Source organism: Lithobates pipiens, unplaced genomic scaffold, assembly GCF_037356315.1.
Source record: "Lithobates pipiens isolate NorthernLeopardFrog02 unplaced genomic scaffold, aLitPip1_a1.2 Scaffold_22, whole genome shotgun sequence".
NCBI lineage: Eukaryota > Metazoa > Chordata > Amphibia > Anura > Ranidae > Lithobates > Lithobates pipiens.
The window spans coordinates 339417827-339433963 of record NW_027507784.1 but is presented as its reverse complement, the minus strand read 5'-3'; the positions used below and the strand labels follow the sequence as shown (position 1 = coordinate 339433963).

The window sequence follows — 16137 nt, the reverse complement described above, 5'->3', positions numbered from 1 at the left end:
GATGTACACTGATGAAAAGGCTGCACTGATGGGCACTAATAGGCTGCACTGATAGGCTGCACTGATGGGCACTGATAGGCTGCACTGATGGGCAATGATAAGGTGACACTGATGGGCACTGATAAGGCGGCACTGGTGGGCACTGATAAGCTGCATTGATGGGCACTGATAATGTGACACTGATGGGCACTGATAAGGCGGTACTGGTGGGCACTGATGAGGCAGCACTGGTGGGCACTGATAGGTGGCATTGGTAGGCACTGATTGGCGGCACTGATTGGCGGCACTGAAGGGCATTAATAGGTGGCACTGAAGGCCACTAATAGGTGGCACTGATAGCTGGCACTGATGGGTGGCAGTGATGGGCGCTGATGGGTCGCAGTGATGGGCACGGTTCGGCACTGGTAGGTGACACTAATAAGCAGCACTGCTAGGTGTCACTGTTGAGGTACTGATTGGCACCACTGTTGGGCATTGATAGGTGGCACTAGTGGGTATTGATAGGTGGCACTGATTGCTGGCACTTATGTACTGGAGGGCACTGATTCGTGGCACTGTGGGCACTGATTCGTGGCACTGGCAGGGGGCACTGGAAGCCAGTACTGGTGGGCACATATGAGGCTGCTTCGCCTCTTCCTCTTTGGGACCGATGTCCCTTCAACAGAAGCCGGTGATCACCTTTTTTCTCTCTTCATGCTGTCAGTGTGAGAAGAAAAAAAAGATTACAGATCTTCTGTTTACATCACGTGATCAGCTGTCATTAGCTGACAGGTGATCATGTGGTAAGGTGTCGGGATCGACCCCTTACTCCGATCTGTGATCACCCGAGTCTCATTGACGCGGGTGAACACAGCGTGTGCCACACGCGCCCTTCGGGGGGCGTGGCGAGCGTGAAAACGGGAGGATGTCGATTGACGGCCTCCCGGCAAAGCAGATCCTAATGGCAGCTACATCGCGGATCTGAAGGGGTTAAAGAAATATCGGGTCCCGTTAACAAATGAATTCCCATTTTCTGAAGCACTTGGGGGCTCATCCGGGATTAGAGCTGTAGTTGGTTAAACTTTTTAACCTGTTTGACTTAAACAAAAAATTGCATTAAATTAAGATGTTGCTGGAGAGTGATTTGCAGAGTGATTTTCCCTCATACTAAATATATAGGTCATTTCTGTGCATTTTTACACTTGACGCATGGCAATATATGGAAAATGGGCAGAAACATATGCGCTCCATCGCACCTGCAAAGTGTGAATGGAGCCTTAGATATGGTGGCTGCATTTGTTTTCCTTTTTTAGGATTTTCTTCCTTTAGTTTCACCTGGTGATCCTGCCAGTAACAAACTTCCTGTTCTGGGGTGACAACACTCACTCTCGGTACTGTATCTCGGGAGCAGCAGCGTTGTTACTCCAGGATAGAGGAAGGGTTTTAGGAATACAGAATACCTTCCCCTCTCTTTCTCTCTATTACATAGGGGGGAGGTGTTCTGTAGAACACAATAATAACTAGGAACAATTTAACTGATTATCCTAAAAGGCTCACACACTCTATAGTAACAGAGTGTAGGACTGGGGGAGGGGGATTATTATGGTGCCTAAAATTAGTAAATAAGGGAAATACCAAAACACCCTATAGTAACATTTGAATCTGAAAATATGCATCCCTGAGCTGGGTTACAGGGTCTGTACACTTGCTGTGCCCATTATGAGTGATTTCCACCATCCCTGTGCTGAGTTCCCGGATCTGTACACCTGTGCCCATTATGAGGGGTTCCCACCATACCTGTACTGAGTTCCCGGGTCTGTACACCTTCTGTGCCCATTATGAGGGGTTCCCACCATCACTGCACTGAGTTCCTGGGTCTGTACACCTGCTGTACCCATTATGAGGGGTTCCCACCATACCTGTACTGAGTTCCCAGGTTTGTACACCCGCTGCGCCCATTATGAGGGATTCCCACCATCCCAGTGCTGAGTTCCCGGGTTTGTACACCCGCTGCGCCCATTATGAGGGATTCCCACCATCCCAGTGCTGAGTTCCCGGGTCTGTACACATTCTGTGCCCATTATGAGGGGTTCCCACCATCCCTGTGCTGAGTTTCCGGGTCTGTACACCCGCTGTGCCCATTATGAGGGGTTCCCACCATCCCTGTGCTGAGTTCCCGGGTCAGTACACCTGCTTTTCACATTATGAGGGTCCCCATCATCCCTGTGCTGAGTTCCTGGGTCTATACACCTGCTTTGCTCATTATGAGCGGTTTCCACCATCCCTGCACTGAGTCCCTGGGTCTGTACACCTGCTGTGCTCATTATGAGGAGATTCCACCATCCCTGTGCCAAGTTTTCCATTTTCAGATCTACACAATTCCCGTCACTGCTCAACTTCTCACAAACTTGAAAATGGACCAAGTTAAAGCTCAACGTTTTTCACCACAAACTTCATCAGGGGTCCAGAGGCATAGTCATGAAAAGATTTTTTTACATATTAAATTTCATAGGAGTCAAACCACAAATCCATCCTGTGGAGGCACCTCATTCGCCACGTCACTTGCCTTCCCGCACCATGGGGTAGAATGTATACCCCAGAGATGGGCCATCACTACCTGGCAAATTAGGTGCCCATGAACGTCTCATATTTGCTTTCTTCTGATCTGTTAAATATACTATTGAAATAATTTTGTTATATCATAGCAAAAAAATATAAAAATAGCTGATCGTGTCCGGAATTCAAAACTGCCCCGTGTCCTCTCCACAATGGGGGGGATTACCAAAGACTTGCACAAGCCTTCTAAATTGAGAACATGGAGGAGATTCTGCTACAGGTGCAAGCCTCTTTGTGAATTAGGAGCCTGTCTATCACAGCCACCTCCGAACTCACAGCCCTCCCCGCCCTCCTCGCTCGGCTCTAAGTAGGAGGGAGGAGGAGGGTGTTAACTCTGCAGGCTCTGCTTGTGTAGAGTAATCACTGCACGGGCAGAGAGAGGGATGTGAGCTGTTGTGTACGACAGGTCAAGCCTGGCAGGAATTTGTGGCAGTTTTCTATATGGAGAACTGCCATATTCCCTCTTTTAATCAGTAACAGACCTGTGCCAGTTTATTTTTCACTCTATAATAGAAACTGGCGTGGGTGTCGCAGGTAGACCTGAAACGGGTTAAGCTTCTCTGTTAATGTGTCACACACCACTCCTGACACTTTCCTATCTTACTTAATTCCTAAAATGAGTCTAATTGGCCCCCACTATTCTTACCTCGGGCTACAGAATGTGATGTGGAGAGTGGATGAGTGGGCTTGAGTAAACAAAAAGTGGGCAGGGCTGACACCACTCTGCATGGTGTCGTTCCACTACAGGTCCTTGGGGTCTGAGTGCATTTCTGGCTGATCAAAGGGTATTTTTCTATGCCTACAGCATCTTTAACTGCTTGCCGACCAGCCGCCGTCATTATACTGCGGCAGGTTGGCACAGCTGCGCGAAACGCCATAGGTGTACGTTGGCCGCTTTAAGAGCTATAGGGGGCCGATGTGCCGTTGTGCGTGGCCAGCGGCCACGATGACCGCCGGCGACCTGCGATCCAGAATGGGGATCTGTCAATGTAAACAGACAGATCCCCGTTCTGACAGGGGACTAGTGATCAGGAACAGCGATCTCTCTCCTCCTCCAGTCAGTCCGCTCCCACTACATTTAGAAAGTACCTCCCTAGGGAACACTTAACCCCTTGATCGCCCCCTAGTGTGAACCCCTTCCCTGCCAGTGACATTTACACAGTAATCAGTGGCTATTTTTAGCTCTGATTGCTGTATAAATGTCCCTGGTCCTAAAAAAGTGTCAAAAGTGTCCGATCTGTCCGCCGCAATGTCGCAGTCCCACTAAAAATCGCAGATCGCCGCCATTAGTAGTAAAAAATAAATAAATAATAAAAATGGCATAAATCTATCCCCTATATTGTAGACGCTATAACTTTTGCGCAAACCAATCAATATGCGCTTATTGCGATTTTTACCAAAAATATGTAGAAGAATACATATTGGCCTAAACCAATGAAGACATTTATTTTTTATTTTTTGGGAATATTTATTATAGAAAAAAGTAAAAATATATATATATATATATATTTTTTTAAATTGTCACTCTTTTTTTTATAGCGCAAAAAAATAAAAACCAGCAGAGGTGATCAAATACCACCAAAATAAAGCTCTATTTTTGGGGAAAAAAAAGGACGTCAATTTTGTTTGGGTGCAGCGCCGCACGACCGCGCAATTGTCAGTTAAAGCGACGCAGTGCCGTATTGCAACAAAATGACCAGGTTGTTAAAGGGGAAAACCCTTCCGGTCCTTAAAAGGTTAAAGGGATAAAGTGGGCATGTATTGCAGAGATATACTGCATGCGTTTTTTTTTTGTTTTTTTTTATTGCTCTGACATAAAATTTAAATCTTTTTCATGGTGTTATTTATCTTACAGATAATCCAAGACTTGATCCGGAGGTGACCAAAGCCAACTCCTTGGGTTTTATCGGATGCCTATCCTCCGTCCAGTACAGCCAGGTGGCCCCCCTTAAAGCAGCACTGCGACACCCCAACATAGCCCCAGTCACCGTGATTGGGTCATTGTCTGAGTGTAGTTGTGGTTCCATCACAGACAGCGACCTCAGCACAATCACGACAACATATTCATCCTCAGGTAAGTACCAGGCTGTCTCTTAATGGTGTATGTAAACCCGCTAATTGTTTTTTGAGCATTGAATAAGCCCCCGGCAACAACTGGCTACAAATTGCATCATTTCACTAAGCTCAAATACCTTTTTGCCTTTGTTATCTTGCAATTATGTATTATACCATAGCCTATGTACGTCTGCGCCTCACTGTCCAATAGTGGGACAGAGATTCGTTTCCGTGTCATGTGCAATTTGTTTTGTTTCCGAATCCGTTTATTTAACGAATTTCAACAAATTCGTTAATTCTGAATTATACGAATGAACGAAAACCAATTCGGAATTATACGAATGAACGAAAACCAATTCGGAATTATACGAATGAACGAAAACCAATTCGGAATTATACAAATGAATGAAAACCAATTCGGAATTATACGAATGATCGAAAACCAATTCGGAATTATACGAATGAATGAAAACCCGTTTAACACATTTTTCCGAATATTCGTAAATTAGAAAATTCGTAAATTTACAAATTCGTAAAGTGGCAAATTTGCAGATTCGCACATTTATAATTTCGGAAATCCCAAAAAATCTGAAATTCTAACTAACTAATAATAACTTAAATATTACTAACTATTAAATGATAGGTATTGGAATTTTCTTTCAAATTTATCCGATGTTACGAATTATCCAAAATAATGAATGCCGAATCCAAACAAATGGAAGGTAAAGAATTAATAATAATAAATAATAATAATAATAATAATAATAATAAAACATTTTATTATTATTTATTATTAATTCATCCCATTCCATTTGTTTAAATGCGGCATTCATTACTTCAGATAATCCATAACTTTGGATAAATTCGTATTCGTTACATTCACTAACAGCCAAATTTGAAAGGTAATTCCAATACTTATAATTTAATAGTTAGTTATTATTAGTTAGTTATTGTTTCTTATTTTTGGATTTTCTTTCTTGTTTTCGGATTTTCAAATTTACGAATTTAGGAATTTAGGATTTACGAATTTTGGATTTACGAATTTTGGATTTACGAATTTTGGATTTACGAATTTTCGAATGTGTTTACTATGCTTTAGTTTACGACTGAACAGGAGCCTCTGTCTCCTGTTCACTTAACTTCAATGCTGGGGCAACAGAGAAAGAATTCGAGAATCTCTGTCCTCAATTCCTTTCTCTGTCTCAAAGGTGAGCTGTCAGGGGTCTAGATTAGATTTAGACCCCTGATATCTCATCAAAGCAACAGCGATGAAAAGAAAAAATTAAGAAAATCATTTTAAAAATGTAAACAAATAATAGCAAATTGTACTAAATAATTTTTTAAAAATTGTAACAAAAAAACATTTTTTAAACATTGTACAAAAAACAAATGAAAAAAAAATAAATAAGGGCTTATTCACACAGGTTCTCTGGCCCGTGCAGTGTGAATAAACTCAGCCGCGGGCCCTAATTTGATAAGCATGCAGGTGTGGGTGAGTGGCCCTGAATTTATACTGTCTGTGTGTGCGTACACATGAATCTGTCAAATTAGGACCTGCGGCTGTGTTCATACGTTTGCTGCATCTGAACCATGATTGGCCAAAGGCATCGTGGCTCTCGCAGCAGAGCGTGCTGTGATTGGCCAATGCATGCAGGTCGGATGCATGCTTTGGCCAATCAGCAGCCACCATAGCACTGCATTGAAGGTCTTGCCGTTCATTATGAGGCATACCGCGGGTGCTCAAATTTCCGTTGAACACCCCTTAATGTTCGAAAAGGGAGAACACCCGAGTCGAACTTACGTTCAATCCGAACATCGGGCTCATCCATAATTGTTGATCAGGATGAGGTACCAGACCTATATGGTGAAAATATTGTGTTGATATTTTTGAGGGTGGGGGAGGGGACTAAACCTTTTTCTGACACTTGTTGGTTTCAAATTAAAATCATTATTTTTTGCTGGAAAATTACTTAGAACCCCCCAAACATTTTTTTAATATATCTATATATCTATATATATTGTACAGGACGCCAAGGTTGGGTCCTAGACGGGTACTATGTGGCGCCTATTTTCGGAATGTGGTCCCTTTAAGGGAATCATGGTAGGCCTCAGGGGGTCACCCAAAAATAGGTGACAGATTCCGGGTGTAGTTTGCGAGAGATGACTGATTCGCGGTCCTCTCTGTATTTTAAGAGAAGTAGTTGGGACCCGGAATTTGGCCACAGGGGGTTAACGGCCTCCAGGAAATCACACAGCCTATAAAGACAGGAAGTAGTCAGAGAGGTGTGGTGAGGAGGAGAAGGAGATGAACACCTGTCTGAGGAGCTGTCTGGCTGTGTGGTTATATTTGCTGTTTGCTGTTTGCTGTTTTGGAGGCTGCATAAAGGTCTCTACAAGGACTCTTTTTTGGTAAAGACCTTTCTACAGAACTGTAGGTGATTTTCTTTTTGTGTTATTTTGTGCTGAAGACAAGCAGACTTTAATTTATGGTTTTACATGCTGGAGAAAAGCTTTATTTTTGATTTATTGAAAAATAAATATATTTTGGTTTCACCTGACAACGGTTTATGCACTTAATCCCGCGGAGCTAGTATCCCCAAATCTCACAACTGGTGTTTTGGATGCTGGCAAAAGTGCATTTGCAGCCGCAAAAACCGTTTAAAAACTGACATTTAAAAGAGACTGTGTACAAATTGCATGTCTTGGGTGAAACCAGCCTAGACGCTGCAAGCAGCAGGCAAAGACATGGAGGAGGTCATCAGGGCTTTGGCACAAGCCACCGTGACCCAGCAGCAAGCTACCGTGACACAGCAGCAAGCTTTAGCAGACACAAACCGTCGCCATGAGGAAGCGATGGCTCTGCAACAGGAAAGCACACGGCTGCTAGCCGCCCAGTTTACTGCTCAGCAGGAGTCCACTCAAGCACAGGTGGCTGCCTTGCAGGAGGCAGTACAGCGGCTGGCTCAGGGACGTGAACAAGTGGCTGTTGCCGCTGGCAACCAGGTGTCTGTGAGGGCCAGCCATTTTTTACAAAAATTAACGCCCAGCGATGTTGTGGAGGCCTTTCTCACCACCTTTGAGAGGATAGCGGAGAGAGAGGGGTGGCCCCGTGACCAATGGGCCGGTATTATCTCCCCTTTCCTCACCGGTGACCCGCAAAAAGCCTATTTTGACCTACCAGCAGAACATATCAGCGACTATGAACGTCTGAAGGCAGAGATCCTGGCCCGCCTAGGAGTGACCACAGCTGTCCGGGCTCAGAGGGTGCATCGCTGGCGGTACAAGCCTGACTGACCACCCAGGTCGCAAATGCATGAACTGGTTCAGCTGGTTAAAAAATGGCTGCAGCCAGAAAAACTGTCAGGCCCACAGATGGTGGAACGAATAGTAATGGACTGGTACCTGCGGTCCCTGCCAGATGACCTACAGCGCTGGGTAAGCCATGGAGACCCCGCAACCGCTGACCAGCTGGTGGAGTTGGTGGAAAGGTACACCGTGGTGGAGGACCTGCTTGGGCCTTCCAGGCGTAGGGAACCCACACCAAGGGCAACCAGACCAGCCATAGCATCTAGGAGAGAAGCCCTGCCAGACGCTGGGATCCGCAGAACCGCATCATCTGCTACAGAACCTCGAAGGGTGGTTCCTGTCCCAAGAACAGGAGACCTACAGTGTTGGCGATGTCGGTCCTGGGGACATACCCGGGCGCAATGCCCACTTCAGGAGGAGCCTATGGACTGCAGAATTGGTCGGAGAAGCTCCTTCTACGTGCAAGGAGTCTGCACCACTCACCTGGATCCAATCGCAGGACAGTTCGAGTGTGAAGTGTGGGTGAACCACCTTCCTGCCAGGGCGTTACTGGACTCGGGTAGCATGGTAACATTGGTACATGCCAGGGTGATTGGGAGACTTGGCCCTGTAAGGAAAACCCTACGGGTAGTGTGCATCCATGGGGACACCAGGGAATACCCCATGGTTTCAGTGACTGTGTCATATGGCCATATCTCAGTGACCCAAGAGGTCGGGGTAGTGAGAAGTCTAATACATGACATTATAGTGGGGCGGGACTGTCCACTATTTTTCGAACTGTGGAGCCAGGTACAGATGGGGCTGCCAGGACAGCCAGGAGAGTCTGAGGAACATGGGCCTAAAACCCCCGCAACCCACCCCACTGATACAGAGATACCCGTTATGGATAAAAATACTGTAGAGAATATTAAATTAAAGGATGTGTCTGTTTCAGGTTGCAAAACCGAGTTAAACTCTGAGGGGAGGGAAGTCTTCCCGTTACTGGTTATGCTGGGGGAGGATGATGAGGACCTCTCCCCATTGCAGTCCCCAGTTGAGGAAAGTGAAGGGGAAACATCCTCAAGGCCAGTACACCCAGATCTAGATGTACCCAAGGGTGCGTTTGGCACCGCCCAGCTGCGGGATCCTACCTTGGTCAATGCCCGAGAGCAAGTTTCTGTTGTGGATGGGGTCTCACAAATGCCAGGAGCAGACCAGAGGTTTCCTCATTTTGCCTTAAAGGGGGACTTACTTTATCGAGTGGCTGAAAGCCGTGGGGAAACTATAGAGCAGTTGCTGGTTCCCCAACCGTATAGGCGGATGCTACTCGATCTAGCCCACAACGACGCACTGGGAGGACACTTGGGGGCAGAGAAAACAGAGGCCAGGATAACTGACCGGTTTTACTGGCCAGGGGTGAAAGTTGAGGTTAAAAGATATTGTGCATCTTGTCCCGTTTGCCAGTTAACTGCCCCAGTGCCCCACTATAGAAGCCCTCTGGTACCCTTGCCAATTATTGAGGTTCCATTCGAGCGGATCGCTATGGATCTCGTGGGACCCCTGGTAAAATCGGCAAGAGGGCACCAGTATATATTAGTCATCCTAGACTATGCAACCAGGTACCCAGAAGCAGTTCCTTTGAGGAAAACTTCCTCTAAAGCCATTGCCCGAGAACTATTTCAGATGTTTTCGCGAATTGGTTTTCCTAAAGAGATATTAACGGACCAGGGCACCCCTTTTATGTCAAAGGTGATGGCGGACCTGTGCAAACTGTTCCAAATTAAGCAGTTACGGACGTCCGTCTATCACCCGCAGACTGATGGCCTAGTGGAGAGGTTTAATAAAACTTTGAAGACCATGCTCAAAAGAGTCGTCCAGAAGGACGGGAAGGATTGGGATATGTTACTCCCTGCCCTTTTGTTTGCCATCCGGGAGGTTCCACAAGCATCCACGGGCTTCTCCCCATTTGAGCTAGTGTATGGGCGACGGCCTCGGGGGTTGCTGGATCTGGTAAAGGAAACGTGGGAAAGTGAGTCCTCACCACACAAAACCATAGTAGAGCATATCTCTCAAATGCGAGAGAGGGTGGCTAAGGTGATGCCGCTAGTAAGGGAGCACATGCAGAGGGCTCAGGAAGCCCAAAGAAGGGTGTACAACCGGTCTGCGAAAGTCAGACAGTTTCAAGTAGGAGACCGGGTGGCTGTCCTAATACCCACAGTGGAGAGCAAGTTCCTGGCCAAGTGGCAAGGTCCATTTGAGATAGTGGAAAAAGTGGGGGAGGTAAACTACAAGGTACACCAGCCAGGGAAAAGGAAACCATACCAGATCTACCACGTGAATTTGTTGAAACCCTGTAGAGACAGAGACCAGGTATCCGTGGTGGTAGCTGTACGGTCCGGAGACCATGCAGGGATCGACCTGGTGCAGGTGGCTGCTACCTTAACTAGACCCCAAACCCAGCAAACAAAGGAATTTCTTCAAAGAAATAGGGACATGTTTTCAGGGTTGCCAGGACTCACCAATGTCGTCGAGCACGACATTGTAACTGACCCTAAGGTAAAAGTGCGGTTAAAGCCTTACCGTATCCCAGAAGCTCATAGAGTGGCAGTGTCTGAAGAGGTGAAAAGAATGCTCGAGCTGGATGTCATTGAGGAATCGCAGAGCGAGTGGTCGAGTCCAGTCGTGTTGGTACCCAAACCCAACGGCACTCTTCGCTTCTGTAATGATTTTAGAAAATTGAATGAAATCTCCAAGTTTGATGCGTATCCCATGCCACGGGTAGATGAGCTCATTGAGAGGTTGGGGCCTGCCAGGTATATTACCACGCTGGACCTCACGAAAGGGTACTGGCAGATTCCCCTGACCAAGGAAGCTAGGGAGAAAACGGCCTTCTCTACCCCAGAAGGCCACTTCCAGTACAAACGAATGCCGTTTGGATTACACTCTGCCCCCGATACGTTCCAAAGGGCCATGGACAAAACTTTGCGTCCACATCTTCGATACGCTTTGGTGTATTTGGATGACATCGTCATCTTCAGCCCTGATTGGGAGTCACATCTTCCCCGAGTTCAGGCAGTCGTAGACTCCCTGAGAAGAGCAGGATTCACCATAAACCCAGAAAAATGTGCAGTTGGGGTGGAGGAAGCCAAGTACCTTGGGTACATTGTGGGTAGAGGGTTGGTAAAGCCCCAAATGAGCAAGGTGAAAGCCATACAGGACTGGCCCCGTCCCCTAACCAAGAAGCAGGTCAGAGCGTTTTTGGGCATAGTTGGCTACTACCGGAGGTTTATACCCAACTTTGCCACCATTGCTGCTCCCTTGACTGACCTGACCAAAGGCGGAAAGTCAGTGATGATAAAATGGAATAACGATGCTTAAGACGGCATTGTGCCAGGATCCGGTGCTTGTTGCTCCAGACTTTAATAGGGATTTTGTAGTACAGACAGACGCTTCAAATGAGGGGTTAGGAGCAGTCCTGTCGCAGGTAATCAACGGGGAAGAGCACCCCGTCGTTTTCCTGAGTAGAAAGCTGACGGCAGCGGAGAAAAACTACGCGGTGGTAGAGCGGGAGTGTCTTGCCATTAAGTGGGCCTTGGACTCCTTGGCAGAAGGTTTCGCCTGGTATCCGACCACGCTCCGCTGACCTGGATGAGGCAAAATAAACACACGAATGCTAGAGTAACGAGGTGGTTCCTGTCTCTCCAGGAGTTCAATTTTGTGGTGGAGCACAGACCTGGGAGACTACACCAGAATGCTGATGCCCTCTCCCGGGTCCACTGTATGGTGTCAAATGGTGCCTCCAACACCTCCGCGTTGAGGTAGAGGGGGGGGGATATGTACAGGACGCCAAGGTTGGGTCCTGGACGGGTACTATGTGGCGCCTATTTTCGGGATGTGGTCCCTTTAAGGGAATCATGGTAGGCCTCAGGGGGTCACCCAAAAATAGGTGACAGATTCCGGGTGTAGTTTGCGAGAGATGACTGATTCGCGGTCCTCTCTGTATTTTAAGAGAAGTAGTTGGGACCCGGAATTTGGGAGGCTCTAAAGTGACATTTGGGTGGGAAAGAGCCTCCCTCCCTGACCACAGGGGGTTAACGGCCTCCAGGAAATCACACAGCCTATAAAGACAGGAAGTAGTCAGAGAGGTGTGGTGAGGAGGAGAAGGAATGAACACCTGTCTGAGGAGCTGTCTGGCTGTGTGGTTATATTTGCTGTTTGCTGTTTGCTGTTTGCTGTTTGCTGTTTTGGAGGCTGCATAAAGGTCTCTACAAGGACTCTTTTTTGGTAAAGACCTTTCTACAGAACTGTAGGTGCTTTTCTTTTTGTGTTATTTTGTGCTGAAGACAAGCGGACTTTAATTTATGGTTTTACATGCTGGAGAAAAGCTTTATTTTTGATTTATTGAAAAATAAATATATTTTGGTTTCACCTGACAACGGTTTATGCACTTAATCCCGCGGAGCTAGTATCCCCAAATCTCACAATATATATATATATATATATATATATATATATATATATATATATATAAATAATCTCTACATATATTTTTTTTTTTTGCTGGAAAATTATTTAGAACCCCCCAAACATTTTTTTATATATCTATATATATATATATATATATATATATATATATATATATATATATATATTTTTTTTTTAGCAGAGACACTAGAGAATAATATTTTGGGTGTTGCAATATTTTAGGCCACACTGTATCTGCGCAGCAGTCTTTTAAATGCAATTTTTGGGGGAAAAAAATACTTAAATTACTTAAAAAGTTATACTTAATGACCAGAGCATTTTTTGCGATACGGCACTGCGTTGCTTTAACTAACAATTGCGCGGTCATGTGACATTGTACCCAAACAAAATTGAAGTCCTTTTTTCTCAAAAATAGAGCTTTCAGTTGGTGGTATTTGATCACCTCTGTGGTCGTTATGTTTTGCGCTATAAACAAAAAAGGAGCGACAATAAAAAAAAAAAACATATTTTTTGCCTTTTGCTATAATAAATACCCCAAAAATGTTTTTAAAAAACACATTTCTTCATAAGTTTAGGCCAATATGTATTCTACATATTTTTGCTAAAAAAAAATCACAATAAGCATATACGGTATTAAGTTACAGCGTCTAGAAAATAGGAAATATATTTATGGCATTTTTATGGCACTAATGGTGGCGATCTGCGATTTTTAGCAGGACTGCAACATTGTGGCGGACAGATCGGACTCTTTAAAGTAGCACCTTTTCGTGTTTAGAACAGTACCACAGCAAAATTACATTTTTAAAGGAAAAAATGTTTTTAAAACATTTAAAACTGCCTGCGGCTGTAATGTATTGTTAAATCCCGGTAATATACATAAAAATCATTGAAAAAAACGGCAGATCCCCCCCCCCACCCCCCCCCCCCCATGTGAATGGGTATTGGGTACAGTTTGGTACAAGTCCTTTAGTAAAAAAAAAAAAAAAAAAAAAAAGTCCCGCCATGTCCATCCATCTTTGATCACAGCGTCCGATGACCCAAAAAAAAAAAAAGGAAAACTCCGCCTCCATGCGTCTGCAGCCTTTTTGCGCTGACAGCTCACATAACATCAGAGGGGGCAGGGTCACAAGTTTAAGTCACCGGGTGGCCCAGCCCTCAGCTATATAAATGCTGTCAGCGCTAAAAGGCTGCAGTCGCGGGACGCCCCCCCATGGAGGCAGAGTCTTTCAATTTTTTATTCTTGAGTCGTTGGACACTGTGCTTGAAGATGGATGGACATTCCTGGACATTTTTTTTTTAAATAAAGGACTTGTCCCAAACTGTCTCCTGTAATTTTTACTTTTTTGACACTGTTTTGGTGAATATGTAGGGGTACAATGTACCCGATACCCATTCATATGGGAGGGCCCTTGTTAAAGGGGGCTTCCAGATTCTAATAAGCCCTCCCCCCTGCAGACCCCCACAACCCTTGACCTGTGGTGAAGACGCCCTTGTTCTCATCAACATGGTGTGGGGTTCCCCTTAATATCCATACCAGACCCAAAGGGCCTGGTAATGGACTAGGGGGGGGAGACCCATGCCGTTTTTTTCAATGATTTTTAGCTATGATGCTGGGATCCAACAATACATTACAGCTATGTAAGCAGCCTAACATTGTGGGGCGTGGACTTATCCCCCTGAACCATGATTGGCCAAAAGGCATCATAGCTCTCGCAGCAGAGCGTGCTGTGATTTGCCAATGCATGCAGGTCGGGTGCATGCTTTGGCCAATCAGCAGCCACCATAGCACTGCATTGAAGGTCTTGCCGTTCATTACGAGGCGTTCCGTGGGTGCTCAAATTTCCCGTGAACACCCTTTAATGTTCGAAAAGGGAGAACACCCGAGTCGAACTTACGTTCAATCCGAACATCGGCCTCATCCATAATTGTTGATCAGGATGAGGTACCGGACCTATATGGTGAAAATATTGTGTTGATATTTTTGAGGGTGGGGGAGGGGGCTGTCATGTAGACTGTATGGGACCTTTACGAATCCCAATGAATGTAGCCCAGCCCGCGGTACAGCGATACCATGAGCAATTCTGATAATAGACAGTTACTATTATTATTGAGAGATGGATCCCAATAAAGTGGGGGGGTGTAATATGGGTAATACAGCTGAAGGGGAATCTGAAGAGGTTAGATGGTGAAAGAGACAGCCACATAATTATGCAGAAATATTCCGTACGTCGCTAATTACTCCAACGGATAGAAATCTCGCCGAATGGCAGGCTGGAAGTGAAGGGGGACGGGGACCGCAAGAAGGAGTTTGTGAACATTGTGCCAAATGCACCTACACATGACTGCGCTCTGTGAAGAATTCAGCAAGAACAAAATCAGGCCAGTATTGTAAGAGAATGTCAAGTTACAAGCAATTCTCTCTTTCATTTCATCTCCAGCTGAGGCTCTGTACTGGAGGTTTCAAATCAGTTCTCGGCAGGTGCCTAGACCTTTACAATCAGCAAAAGGTAGGCGGGGCCTTCTGAAGTAAAAAAAATAAAAAATAGGTCTGCTTTTTTGGAGTATATTAAAACCAAGACATTCCTTTTGGTTTTGGATAGAGCAGTGGTCTCCAAACTGTACCTTCGGAGACTGGATGGTCAGTGCCTGACCTCACAAATGCGCTTCTGGAAGAATGGTCAAACATTCCCATAGACACACTCCTAAACCTTGTGGACGGCCTTCCCAGAAGAGTTGAAGCTGTTATAGCCGCAAAGGGTGGGCCAACTCAATATTGAACCCTACGGACTAAGACTAGGAAGCCATTAAAGTTCATGTGCATGTAAAGGCGGGCGTCCCAATACTTTTTGTAATATAGTGTAATTAAACCCCAATTCCAGGAATCTAAAAAAAAGAACACTACTCCCCACACTGCAAGGGTTAATTACTCATTATGTCTTCGGGTAAAGGAAAAGGAGTTATTTGTGATGACTTCAAGGGTAAAAACCCCGAAACTCATTTTTAGGTGATACAAAATATAAATTGTTGAGTTCTTTTTGTGATTTGGTAAACTTTTTATTTCAGATCCATTCGGGAATACAGACGACCGGGAGCCCCTGACCAATGAAATGAAAAGTGGTCCTGTTGTCATTGGAGGTATTTTCATATATATATATCAGATAGAAAATACATACAAAAATGTAAAATATGTACAAAATACAGTATATGTTAATATGGATACTAACAAATTATCAGACCCCAGGTATACGTAGACTGCAGAAGTCTCCATCATAGTTTTTCCCCTTCTGATTAAATGTTCCTAGCTTACTAACCATTAAAGAGGAAGTAAACCCTGATGAGTTTACTTCCTCTTTCATTCCCCGCAAAGGTAAAGCATAATGGACTACTGTGCATCGCATAGTAGTCCATTATGTGTCACTTACCTGACACAGGAGCCAGCGATGTCACCGCTGTTCCCTGTAGTCCAGCGCATCCATCTTCTCGGTGGGTCTCGCAGCTCCGCCGCTGTCATTCGGCGAAGCCGCGATGACGTCACTTCCGCGCATGCGCACGGGAGCCGCCACGCACGGCATATTCGCTGTTGACGGTGCCGCGCTCTTTTGGCAAATATCTCCTAAACCGTGTAGGTTTAGGAGATATTTCTTGGACCTACAGGTAAGCCTTAATCTAGGCTTACCTGTAGGTCAAAGTGTGTTGTAAGGGTTTACAACCACTTTA

At 45.4% G+C, this 16137-nt stretch overlaps 1 protein-coding gene across 1 annotated transcript in view; it reads left to right on the top strand.

Moving 5' to 3' along the window:
• Nucleotides 1–16137, top strand: part of LOC143925088 (contactin-associated protein-like 5) — a 613155-nt gene that overhangs the window by 585383 nt on the left and 11635 nt on the right. Inside the window, exons 22-23 of the mRNA XM_077449678.1 lie at nt 4451–4669; nt 15484–15555. Of these exons, the coding sequence (XP_077305804.1) occupies nt 4451–4669; nt 15484–15555 (291 nt within the window). The remainder of the gene's footprint in view (nt 1–4450; nt 4670–15483; nt 15556–16137) is intronic.